General features: G+C 44.3%; 1 protein-coding gene across 1 annotated transcript in view; it reads right to left on the reverse strand.

Moving 5' to 3' along the window:
• Nucleotides 1-13,338, reverse strand: part of gli3 (GLI family zinc finger 3) — a 138,578-nt gene that overhangs the window by 115,528 nt on the left and 9,712 nt on the right. Inside the window, exon 2 of the mRNA XM_048971884.1 lies at nt 3,186-3,344. Coding sequence (XP_048827841.1) covers nt 3,186-3,318 — 133 coding nt within the window. The 5' untranslated portion in view covers nt 3,319-3,344. The remainder of the gene's footprint in view (nt 1-3,185; nt 3,345-13,338) is intronic.

Below are 13,338 nucleotides of genomic sequence, written 5' to 3' on the forward strand. Positions count from 1 at the left end.
TGCTAAAGACACAACATTATCTGAAAGCATTAAGTATTGATATGTCAGACAGGAAACTGAAACAAATTTGTTGCTAAAAAAGCTCTAGCTATATGACACCCATTCATATGATTCCATGTGAGATTGCAGCAGTTGGCAGTGATGAAATATACAAATATAAACATAAGACAAAGAAAGGTAACAGTCCCTCTGGTCATGGTGAGCTAGATCAGTCCTGCTAATGAGACGATTCTGAATGAACCCATAGCTGGTAGAGAAAGAGCAGGAAACATAGGCCAAGTCAGTGTGTGTGCATGTGTATGTGTGTGTGGATAATGTTTATATTACATTGTTGGGACCAAATGTTCCCCACAATGTAATAAAAACCTGTTATTTCGATGTTGAGGGGACTGTTTCTCAGGTGCCCAAAAATACCCGTGAATGCGATCAAAAAAGTAAAAACGCCAAAAGTCAAATTTTTTGTTTGGTTAGGGCTGGGAAGGGGTTAAGGTCAGTAAGGTTGTCAAGTTGAGATTAGAGTTTTCCCCATAGGAATGAATGGAAAGTCCCCACAAAGATATAATTACAAAGCTGAGTGTGTTTGTGCGTGTGTGTGTGTGTGTGTATGTGTGTTAAAGGAGAGCATGATGAGTTATGCAAAAAGAAGCATTCCAAAGTATCTGTACTTGTACTTGTGCAAATGCTCAATGCAGGGGTGCTGCTAGAGACTTTGGACCCTATGAAAGCATATCACACTGGGCCCCCAACCCAGACCAAGCCAAGTATCCTTTTTAGGGCCCCTGGGCAGGGGTACACCTTGAATGCCAGTCCAACACTCAATGACAATTTAAAGACACCAACTTGCCTAACCACCTTTTGGAACAGAGTGAAGAAACCCACGCAATAAATGGAGAACACGTCAACTGTGCAGGTGTGAAGCCTCAGTACTGGCAAGTGAGTCAAGCTTTAATCATGTCGCGTCTTAAAATCTCCGCATGAAGCCATGATGGCGATTAAAACAAAACAGAGTTCAGAAAAAGCAATAGAGAGTGGAATTACGATGTAATCGCAAAAAAAAAAGTTATTTAATAAAAATTCGTAGCATGCTAGATTGTTCATTTAAAGTATATAATTATGTTTAATCAGTGATCAAAGCACCTTCATTGCATTTTCACCGCACCCCTAACCGTCTACCCGCTGCGGGCTGCAGTGGTGCATCATGTGCCACGCTGGAGAGGCAGGTCCATACAGACCTGTGATCAGGCTTGGCCGCACATCGAAGCGGACGATAGAGAATGCTATTTAAAATCGCAGCGATTGCTGGTGCACTTGACACTCTTATCGGGGGTCTTTCAAGCAGCCCCCAGGACCTGCTTTGTGAAAGTGGCATATCGCTTAACAGTAATAACCATGAGAGGTTCGCGCAGTCGTAGTGTTTATGCCGAATGATATAAGGGTTACAGACTACATATGCAAAAGAAGGCGAATCACGTTACTGGGCCTTTCCTGATTGGCTCCCCCTGTCCCTCATTCAGGCCTGAAATGTTCTGTTCTTTGTCAGCTCAGGTAATACAATAGAGGCCGTTTTATTCATCTCCATGGGGAAATTGGGTCATTTTTACATATCTTGCGCTTCATGAGAGACACAGGCACAAATATATACAGATAACGTCAGGGCATGGGTTAGCCAGCATCACAAATGTGGGATCGGAACCCACAACCTTCCAGGCACAGGACACAGATTCTTCACCCACCCCAGGCAAACCAATGAAACTCCAGACATTACTGAGCCTTTCGTTACACTCTGGCCAAAACTCGCCAGACTCCTGTTTTCATCCTCCAAAATTGCTTTTTCTGTTTTTCGTATCTCTCTGCTGTCTCCATATGGTTCCATTCACTGCTCTGACTGGAGTAATTCTCGTTAAAGGTACAACACTCGAGCTTTAGAAGTACCTCAGACTGCACAGTAATGACAATCCACAATGGACTCCAATTGACTTTATAACTCAAATTAAGAAAAGCTTCTTTTTTTCCAATGTAGAGCATACTTGTTTAATGAAACATAGCTAGTTATCTAAAGGAAATTCATTTATTAGAAATTCTAATAACATGTAGTAAATGGGTTCCATAAATTATTCTTTCCGAACTTTTTTAGAATGATGGCATATTAGCCATCTGGCAAAGCGTGATGAGTGAGTACACTGTGTGTGTTTAGGAAGCTTCAAGACTTCTGCATGCTCCCTCCCAAACAACACTCCTCCCACCTTCTTATCTTATGGGTCATGTATCACCCCCCAAACATCCCATAATAACTGAGGAGCTGTGCATGCTAGAAGAAGGAACCCGTTAACCCTCTGTACACCACCTAATGCTTTCACGCTGGGACTGGGGACAGCAACACCTGTCCTACAACACAGCAGTAACCAAGGGCGACACCCCCTCTCCCTGCTGACGCGCGCAACTCCGCTGTTCCTGCTCGCGACTTTTGCAAATGTGCACAGCTGCAGTTTCGGGCATGATAATTTCTTCTACTGTTTTGTTTGGATTTTCTGGCTGCCGGCGAGGTTTTGCACAAAAAATGTATCTCGAACGCAACAGTTCTGCAGATGTGCCGGTACAGGGGGGAGGGGGGTAAAGCGATGGCCACTGGGACGCTCCAGGAATTACGAAGACACGCTCGTTTCTGTTCTGGCATACAACTGAAAAGCAAGACATTGCATGTCAAAATTTAGCGACATGAATCAACGCTATAAAACTCGCCTTTGGCCACACGTGCCCGTCGGATGAATCTGCTGGGATCTGTTTGTCTTTGAATCTCAGCCCGAACTTGTCTCTTAAGTTCTGCTACCAAAAGAGTCTGTGCCACCTATCGTACCATACAATTCAAATAAATAGTTAAATAAACAGCTAAATAAATAGCTAAAATCAACGCTATTCCACTCATAAATACACCATTTAAAAAGCATCCGAACTTTCTGCACAAATATCTCTTGAATTGACTTATATTGCATGCCGAAGTGATAACGGGGCTTATTAATGATGTAAATTAACATGATCGTGCGATTTTTAAATCAACGTCAAAAGATAATTTAGTGTACAGGTAGATCTCTGGCATAATACTAATCTTATCGATGGGAAAAAACAAAGCAGCACAGGATCAGAAGAGAAGAGAGAGAGGCCTACAGCGGACAGGTGTCCCTTCTCACCATTGGATGTCGTGCTGGAGGCCACTGCCTTCTCGCTGATGTCACCTCGGTTGGAGGAACCCTTGGTTGCCACGATGGTCTCCACCCTCTTCTTCTTCTCAGCTGCGGAACTGGCCTGGGACGGGGCTTCCATGACGACTTCTCATTCCTCAAAGTCTCCTGCCGGAACAGTGCAACAGGAGAACAGATGAGGCCTGAGAATCTGAGAGGACGCCCCACCCCCACGCCCCCAGCTGTTTCCTCTCACATGCCCCCCCCCCCCCCCCCCCCCATACTCCTACAAGGAGACGGCGGCGGTCACACCCATCCAGTGCCTCAGCTGCGTCATCACGGATTCTGGAAAGGCAAAGTGCATGAGCACAGAGCCGTCGTTAATTGGCCGGCTACCATCAGCAATGCGTTTATGAAGAAAACAGCCACAGAACACAGTAGTCTGAGTGTGTTAAGTCTTTCACGGGTCCAGGGTCTACTGACATATGTCAAAAACACACAGTGTACGAATTTTCCAGTTAAGAAAAACACACCAACTAAACACACCGACTGTGTAATTATATCTACTCAAGTGACTATAACCACAACTGAATATTTTCAAGAGTTTTTCTTTAAACTAGAAATGAAAATTGAAAATAACCATTCATTACTGCAGATCCTGTCATTTGGCCAGCAATTCCCCGGGGTCCGCGTAAGCGTGCTGTGGCTTATGAATATAGCCTTACAACATGGCCGAGTTAGAGCTCACAGTATTTATTTAAATGCTCAACCAGACAGGAATGGGCATTCCCAAGTCTCAACAAAGCCCCAGGTTAAAGCCACCCAGTTTAAGGCGCTAATGGACGCTAATCAACAACTTTATATTACTCAGGTTTCTCCTGCTATGTAGCAGAAGACTCCACTCGCCAGAACACAGGTTACGTGATTAATGAAGCGCGCGCAGCGTACAAGCCGACCCAAAGGAGGAACTCATGGAACGTTCTATTACCTGTTAACGAAATTTCTCATTTGGCCTTACTAGAATGTACCACAGTTTGGTAAATAAATGGGAGGGAGTTACTGAAATATCAGTTATGTCCATATATCTACTATATTATTATGAAACTCAATACCAGTACCTATATTTCTCAGATTTTAAAAAAGTAGTCCTCAAAAATGTTTGTTTTATACATAATATCAGACTTAGAATTATAATCAAATGATAACAATAACCTATGGCAAGTCTAAAAAAAAAATTCTCATTATTTTTATTCGATAGACTTAATACGTCTAACTTTCAGATAAAACCAGCTCTTTTGCTACCAGTGTTCCAGAATATAGATTTTACAATCAAGCTGAATGACTAAAAGCAATTTTGTGGCCCCAGTTTGAGGGAGTTTTCCAGTACTAAGTGCCTGTATCAACTGTACTTCCTATCTTTGCCCCCAGCTGGGTGGGCCATCTAGCCTCTCACCAGTCAGAAGGGGCCCTGGCCCACGACCCCGGCGGTCGGCCGGTCTGATTTCCGTATTCAGATTCACCCTACTGACTGTTTTGACAGCTAAGCAGTGGTTTTTTCCCCCTGGGGTGAGATTTGTAGTCTTAATATTTATGGAGCCCTTTTCATCTTCACAAAGCAGAAACTCCAGTCTGTGATGTCAGTAATTCATACTTTTACTGGACATGGGTTTCAGGCACTTCTAAAGGGTCCGTGAGTGCAAACTCGCAGCAGATCGATCAGTGCATCACTGACCCCCCGAGTCAGCTTCTCCAGGGAGAAAGGAGCCAAGCAAGAAATCAGCACAAGTCATCCGGAAAACGAAGCCTCAACAGCACTCTCGATCCCAAGGTCGCTGTTGGCCCTGATGTCACCAACAGTATGTTTTTTTGTTTCTCTCTCTCCTCTTCCAGGGCTCCAGGGATACATGCAGAGGATGTTCTGGAACACCCCAAAGAATTTCCATCAGGGTCCCTCCAGGCGTGTGCAATTTGGGGGGCAGAAAATGTGAAAAATTAAGAGAGTTCTATCCTACAACACATTACCGTCAAACAGAAAGTGAGTCTACCCCATTGCCCCAGTGCAGATGTCTCTTACAAAAACACTACACATTGTTTGTGATCTTTTTATCCATCATTTCTCTGCTGCCTACAATTCCCTTCAGGCTGCTTCCAACGCAACTGCCAACACGTGCAAGTAATTCCGCTAAAAGGCGCAGGGGAGCCACAAGAGAAGCGGAGGAGAACAGAACGGGGCGCCGTTCTCCCGCCCGTATAAACACGGGTCCAGTCATTACGATCCTGTGTCAGCACGAGGCCTGACCCAAGCCAGGCAGAGACAGCAGACCACAGGCAGTCAAACTCCTCAGAGCAGGAGATGGATCCAGCCGGTTTCTCGGGCCAAAATCGATTCTGCTTCCCTGGTTTTGCGAGCCAGCTGACTGCACACCCCACTGCCATCAGGCCACAACCAATAGCAATCCATAAGTGCGAGACGCCAAGGGACAGTGAGAAGCAAGAACAGTCTATGATCGCCTAGTTCATTTTTCCATTCTTCCTCTTAAAACACATGCTACCACCATTTTCACAACTTGAAAAAGAATGTACAAAATTTTTTTCTCCCCCATTAAGGAGGCAGACCTCAGCCAACTAGCATGTGAACCACACGTGCGCGAGTGCACGCACGTTGTGCTCATGTGACAGTACGTGTTCACACCCCCAGCCCTCGTTACCCCTCTCCCCAGGTGAAGCTATAAAGGGTTGAAGTAGCAATATATGTAGAGGGAGGGGGGAGGCGGGAAAAAGTGGATGGTGGAGGGGGTGGCACAAACATTCCTTTGGTACAGCAAATATTCACAGCCCTGAGCTACTCAAGCATGGCTGACCCCCTTTTGTGTTTCTCAAAGCAAGGCCACATTTTCAGAGCTGCAATTAAATCCAGGCGCTTTCTCTACTTAATCCCCCACCCCACCAAACCCCTGCCCTAAGCCATCCTGCAGGTGTATACTTTCTGAGCCCCCCCCCCGGAAAACTTGCATTTTCATGCCCGCAATTCCACAACAATTCCAGAACCTTCAATGTAATTCCAGCCCATAGATACTGTTACACGCGGCTACCATTGCTTATCCTCTCCTCTGCTGTCTCATGTTCCTCCCTCAATTCATTAAACAAAAAAACTATTTCAATTTGAGTTTAAGAGCATTATTACACTGCAACCAAATTCTAATTTGTAAAACAAAAATCAGCATTTGCATCTGAAATATGTGCGTTGAAATTTACAAAATATACGATTTGGAAAAATTTAATGGGGTTTTTTTGTTCATATTACATATGAAATTTAAAAAATCGTACCTCAGAGGTATTCACTGCAAACAACACGAGGCTGATGAGAACAGGGTCTTCTCAGAGTGAAAGTGAAACGAACCAGGTTTTTACATACTTCATTTTGATCCGCACGTAATAACGTTCCCCATTTTAAGCACATTACACAAATCAATTTTGCATAAATTATACGCTTTGCAGACAAAAGCCTTAAAGTTTAAAGTCAGTTACTGATGGAGCATATCAAAGTCAAAAAAAAAAAAGACGAAAGGAAACTTTCGCTCACCTCTAAAACGACCATCAAACGCTGGAGTTTGTTTATTCGTTTCACCTTTTTTGTTGAAATTAGCATTTAACTCATTCAGCAGATGGTCCTATCCAAAGCAACATACATGTTTCGTGAAAGCAGGGTCAGGCGGGTCCCAGGTGCAATTGGAGGTTATGGGCCTTACTCAAGGGTCCAACAGCACAGCACTGAGTCACCTACAGGAAAGCTGGAGGTTTTACAACAACTTATTTATTTAACAGATGCTTTAGTCCCAAGTGACAAACAACTGAAAGCAGGGTCAGACAGTCCCTGGAGTAACTGGGGTTAAAGGCCTTGCTCAGGGGCCCATTGCTGACTCTGCCAACCCTGGGATTTGAACTGGTGACCTTCTGATCATAGGCAAAGCATATCAAGCCGCTAAGACACACACTGCCCTATTTTTAGGATAAAATCTAAATTCTATTTTTTTAGAACGTAAATACATCTGAATCAGATATACAATTCCACACTAAATAAAATCTGTTTTAAATTAAACAAATAAGTCAAAATAAATTGAAATTCCAGCGTATATACATTAGAGGAACTAGTGTCTAAGGGTCTTGAATACATGTGTATATATATATGTACATATACATGTCTTTGTGCTTGTCTGTTTCGACCCCCTCCCATGGAAAAACAGGGAGGTGATGAAACACTACTGTAGTTGTGCTCATTTCATGGGGGTGGGGGGTGCCAAAGCAGAGAGCATTCCTGGGGGATCCTGGGCAGGCAACGCAGTCGCATTCATCATCATTACATCAGCGGCTGCGCAGATTCACCAAATGACGCTTATCAGTGGCCGTGGGAGCAAGCTAAAGAGAGCAGGCCGTGGGGGGGGGGGGGGGGGGGGCATGGAAAGCCAAAAATGCAAGGCCCTGTGACTGGCTCTAATTTGGCTTTTTATCCGTTTAGATTTCAAGGAAATTACTCCAGGTGGCTCTGGAAGAGGGCAGGGGGTTGAGGGGGTGAGGGGCTTTTCTGTGGAACTACTGCTACTGTTGTTCACTGTGGGGAGGAGGGGTGTGATGGCATGTAGGTAACGTTGGGAAGCGAGAAAAACACTTTTTATCAGTCCTCTCGAAGTCCAAGCATCATGGGAATTTAACCAATAAGATGACAAATTCTGTCTTCGGGAAACGTGATTGCTCTGGGAGACCAATGCGCACGCTGGGGGTGAGACGTACATCTGCGGAGGAGAGACCGGAAAATGCCAAGACAGACAGAGCGAGGCTGGATTCCTCGACAAGGGGGTCCACTCTCTCCCCCTAGGGGGCATCCTTTGGGACCATACGTACATAGCTTTCCTAGTCCTGCCTGCCTAGAGTCTATCCATCTCTCCTTCCACAGTCCTTCTAGGTATCACACCTTTCACAGATGTTCTGGTAACCTTCCGGAATGTTCACTGTTCTCTGAGGAAAGCATTGGACTGCCTCTCTAAAACTGGACAGAATACTGAATTTGTCCCGAGTGTATTACTGCACATAAGAATGTGCTGTGATGTTTTGGCATCCCACCTAGGGCCTGATCCCCTGTGCCCTGGGTTCACTGTGAGCCTGGATGGAAGGACGATAAGCGATTACATGCAGTTGGACACAACAGGCTGCATGGTATTGAGCTAGAGACTTATTATCCACTCCGCCCTGGTCTTCCTGTTAACGAGGGTGTTTACTCTCTTAGCCTTCCAGTCCTCATCTATGTGTTAGATGTGGAAAATGCAAATCTCAGTGCATCTCAGTCCAACTTCTCAACTGGTTTCGCCCTAAGACCCACATTATTCCTTGGTTATTATGTCACAAACTTTTTATTTTATTTTGAACCAAATGTATATAGTGCAGCAACAGTAGCACAATGCCTTCATTCACTGTTAAAACACAAATGAAGACTGACTTCCATCCCTTTTGCATACCTGCTAATCCTATGCAGGCTCACGGGGGTCCTGAGTCTATCACAGAAGTTATGGGAACAAAGCAGGGCACACCCCAGGACAGGGCGCCAACCCACAACAGAACACTGCAAAAAAAATTCAAAATTTTTTTTTTTTACCACACACTTCGCAACCCACTTTTGGGTCTCAACCCACCAGCTGAGAAACCGTGATTGAGGGATTCTCATACCGAAGCCTCGGCTGCAGAAAATGTAGAAGTAGGAGGGAGAGGCGGCGATGACCAACCTTAGTAGGACTAAGAACTGCAGAAACCAGGATATCCTGAGGGATCGAACCAACAACCCAATGCATACCCGCACAGGGGGGCTGTGAGTGGGACCAAACCTGCCTTTTTGCCCCTGCATGAACCATAGGCTTTGTTCTTCAAGGAGAATCCCCTCAAACCCTCCAGCATGCTGCTCATCCCCCCTTCAGCCCTAACATTAGAACCTTGCAGGTTCTCTTGGTACTCCACAGAGAGAAATATTTCAAAGAAATCATAAAATGTTTTCGTGGGGGGGGGGGGGGGGGGGGTGACAATCAGAGGGGAAATCCTCCTTTGCTCTTTTTCAAGGGCAAGTGTGTGATTGTGTAGCACCAACCCTTCAGAAGAGCTGCACTGCCTCTAATAAGATTATCCTTGTGTGGGTCTGCATTTCCCAGACCTTTCCACTTAAGATGCTTTGAGAACCGGTGTGGGACCGGGTGTATTTTACAGCGGAATGAGGCGAGAACATCTTACATTCCTGGGTAACAAACAGACATGATGTAATCTTAATGCTTACAAAACTCATTTGGTTGTGCTGCCCTGCAGATAACGTAAAAATATATATAAATATACAAAACTCGCATGTCAATAACCCTCCAGAGTCCTCGCAAGTCTTCACGGTTAACCCGTCGAGGGTTGTTTTGTTCCTGCGCCTTTTGTTTGTCGCTTGTTTACTTGGAGGCCCCCGAATTAAAACGCTGAGGCGATGAAAACGCTTGCTGCCGTCTTCCATCCCATCCCGTCACCCCAGATTATATTGTCTTCCAGGGCTTTCAAAATTCAGACGTAAAAAAAAAAAAAAAAAAACGTCTGGATTCACTTGACACTGAGAATTTAGGCAGAATAATAATTAACACCTCGATAAATTAACCCCCGAAGAAAAAACTAGGGGGGAGGTAGCCAATCAGGAGCAGAAAAATCACTTCCAATGAGAACATGACACCTCTATCAGAGGATAAAGGAAATGGGAAGAATTCTAGAAACGTTTTTTTTTCTTTTCCTTTTTCTAAATGTCACTTGGGAAACCGCATTAATTCCGCCAGTTCTCAGTGGGGGGGCTGTCACCCCTTCAGGCATCTGCCCTCTGATCACTGTAGTATCAGCAGTAGAGTGCGAAGATAACATGTGATCAATTTCTGTTAATGAGTTAATCTGGGTACAATCCTAGTGTAAACACGGGGGTCACGCTTCAAGAAGCTCCCGTTCGGTCTACGTGGCGCTGTCCAACAGGTTAAACGAAAAACCAACAAATAATCTAATATCCATCGAACGAACGTGTGTAAATACATGAAATGGTCGATGATTTGCGTTTCCGAAAGCATAATGGTCCAGAAGGTCACGTGACCACGCGAAAATCTATAATTAGACCTAAATTTACAGAATTTACAGAATACACAATTACACAATTAAATAACTGCATATTTTAATATTTTTTTCAAATGCAAATAATTTAAATCGTATTTACATGGAAAATGGATGATTTATGAAAAATAATTTATACACCATTTATCCCTTAATTTGAAGCTTAATATTTATTTCTAATGGTTCATTACTCTAATAAAACTAATAAAACTAAATACCTGTAAAAATCTATCAAATAATAAGATATACAAAACTTGCGTTTTTTTGCTGTGTATATTAACTCTAAGATATACTCAACAGAAGTGCCAGCAGAACTAGACATCGATTTTTTTTTTGGAAAGCCAATCCATGAAATTGTCCAACATGAATGCATTTTCCCGGCTCTTTCTGCCATACAACAAGGCTGAAAATAAATCTATGGGTTCAATTACGTCTCTTGAGCACGCTTGCCAATTTATTTTGCATAAAATGATGCACTAATAAATATATTTTTTAATTCCCCTAAACCTCCTTACTCTCCACCTGTCAATGCTGTATTGTCCAAACACAGTAGTCATTCAAAAAGTATTTGCTTGTGTCAATAATACTGCAATAACTTTGTTTTACTTTTCCAAAGCGTGAAAAGTCACCAATGCACCCCCCTCCCCCTGCCATAATGGGGTTAAGTGACCAGGAGACACATGAATCACAAAGCAAACTCGCAAACCCAGTCGGGATCTTCCTTACATGTTTGGGGGGGGCGGATCCACGGAGACCCTGGTGCGCAGGCAGCGCGGAAAACTCCCAGCAGGGACGCATATTGAAAGAGCTGAGGCATCCTGCGCGCGAGCGCGCGCGTGTGTGTGTGTGTGTGTGTGTGTGTGTGTGTGTGATGCGCGCGCGTGTGTGTGTCTGTGTGTGCGAGCGCGCATCCCTTTGTGCCCATATGCGCACAGCCTCAATAAAAGCAGGAACACAAGATGAATCGGAACTGAGGAATTCCTTTACTGATGAAAAACTCACGCAAGCAACACTCGGAGCCGACGGAAAAACGGGCGGGAGAAAGTTACTTCCCGGGCTGGCGTGGACTTGGCGCGGCTTGGCAGGGTGGTGTCTTTGTGCGCCGGTCAGCCGAATCGGGTTGCCGGACCCAGCCCTCCGTAAAAAAAAGCCCGGGAATACTCTTAAAAAAAAGACAAGCTACATCTCCCACATGTTGGGGAAAAATGAATCTGTCACCACATCTCAGACATCAGCTACTTACAGCCAAAAGCGTTTTGCTAAAAGCGCTTCAGTAAATATTATCTCCCTTAAAACTCCATATGGTCATAAATATGATTTGCAAGCTGTTTTTTTATGATGAATGTAAAAAGGGGAGGAGAGTGATCATTTTTCTAATATGGTGATAGCAGAATCTGTTAAAAATATACCAAAAAAACTTTTTCGTTCAGTTTTTAAAATAGTAAACAAATTTAAAAAATGGTTAGTGCATGGGACTCATACAGCAATGTGTTTTATATATTCTTTTATATTTATGTTTACTTTGCTTTTCACAGATCCTGTTCTGAAGAAGGAAGTATGGAATATGATGAGATGGTGGATGAACAGCTATATTCGTTTAAACATTTATGCAGTATTTTTGCATGAGATTTGAACCCACACCCATCTGTTTATAAACCCATTGACATGACGTCATGATCTCTGCTTTAACATTTAACCCACAATACGGATGGAGCCTGAGGCAGCTCCATGGTTAACGGAAGTTGCATTCTCCCTGAAGACTCCCGTCAGAGTGATAATCCGGGTAAGGGTTTTGGCCCCGGTCACATGCGTTTGGAGGGCTTCTCACTGTCACTCACGCAAACAAGAAGAAGACGAGGAGCTGTGATTAATGACGGGCAAGTCTCACCAGTGCTACATTAAATAGCTATGGGGCAACAATAATGTGAAATAACAAACACAACAGGCAATCACGCAGGCAAAGCAGTCCCTATTACCGGCCCCATTAGGACGGCTAAGTGAGAAATTATTCCAGCCAAGCACCATGCCGATTTATCAAACCTCTTACCCCTTCTCCCTCAAGAATCCTTAATGTTTACTTAAAGACTCCTGGAGATACCCTTCGCCACAAAGTTATTATGTCTTGTTAATTCCCACCCGGGATCTCATCACCCCCCACAAACCTGATTGGGAGGGGGGCGCAGGGCAAATAGGGTCAGGATATAGTTCCCCTGCTGTTTGATGCAGTTTCGGCAGGGGAGGGGGTGTAAAGACAAGCTGTCATAGTTATACTGCTCTTGACATGGGCATAATTCCAAGATGAAGCGATTTGTTGAAACGTATGTTTTAGTGCAAGCATGGGCGATGGGAGCACATTTACACACGGGGAGAGATTTATGCATGTCACGATTAAGGGGTGGGTTTTCAGCTGTACCTACAGTCTATGCATGAAAATCTGGATAAAAGTACCGACTGCAAACACAAAACCGAGACCCACAATGTCCCGAAGTTCGTAAAAATTCTCTAAGCGGCCAAAAACCGCATCTTCTACCTGAAGGAATGTTAAAGTCAGCCATCTTGGGAGGGTGTAGTTTTAATAGGTGCATCAAGGGACTATAGAAATTGGCTTTGCAATTGAACATATTTCAGCCACCGAATCCTCTGTTCCTTATACTAAGTCTCTCGGCAGACTAGAAGCCTTATAAATCTTCAAAGAGGTGTCTGTGGTCTCCAAAGCATTGGAAACTCACACGTAGCGCCCCTATTCCATTCATCACCCCTCCCTGCTCACCCATCCACTAGTTACCCACTGTTGTACATGCCCTCCTGCAAACTCCAGCTCTGACCCATCTCTAACAACTATATCCCTTCACCTATCATAACTTCCATGACTCTCCTCTTCAGCACACTGTCTGCCCTTCAAACCTTACATCTTCATGCCCCTGTCTATCTGTCAGGTCTGCAAAGCCAAGTCCTGCTCATTCCACACCTTTTAGACCCTTGCTGGCCAAAGAAACATGGGAGA

Source organism: Brienomyrus brachyistius, chromosome 1 (genome assembly GCF_023856365.1).
Source record: "Brienomyrus brachyistius isolate T26 chromosome 1, BBRACH_0.4, whole genome shotgun sequence".
Taxonomy (NCBI): Eukaryota; Metazoa; Chordata; class Actinopteri; order Osteoglossiformes; family Mormyridae; genus Brienomyrus; species Brienomyrus brachyistius.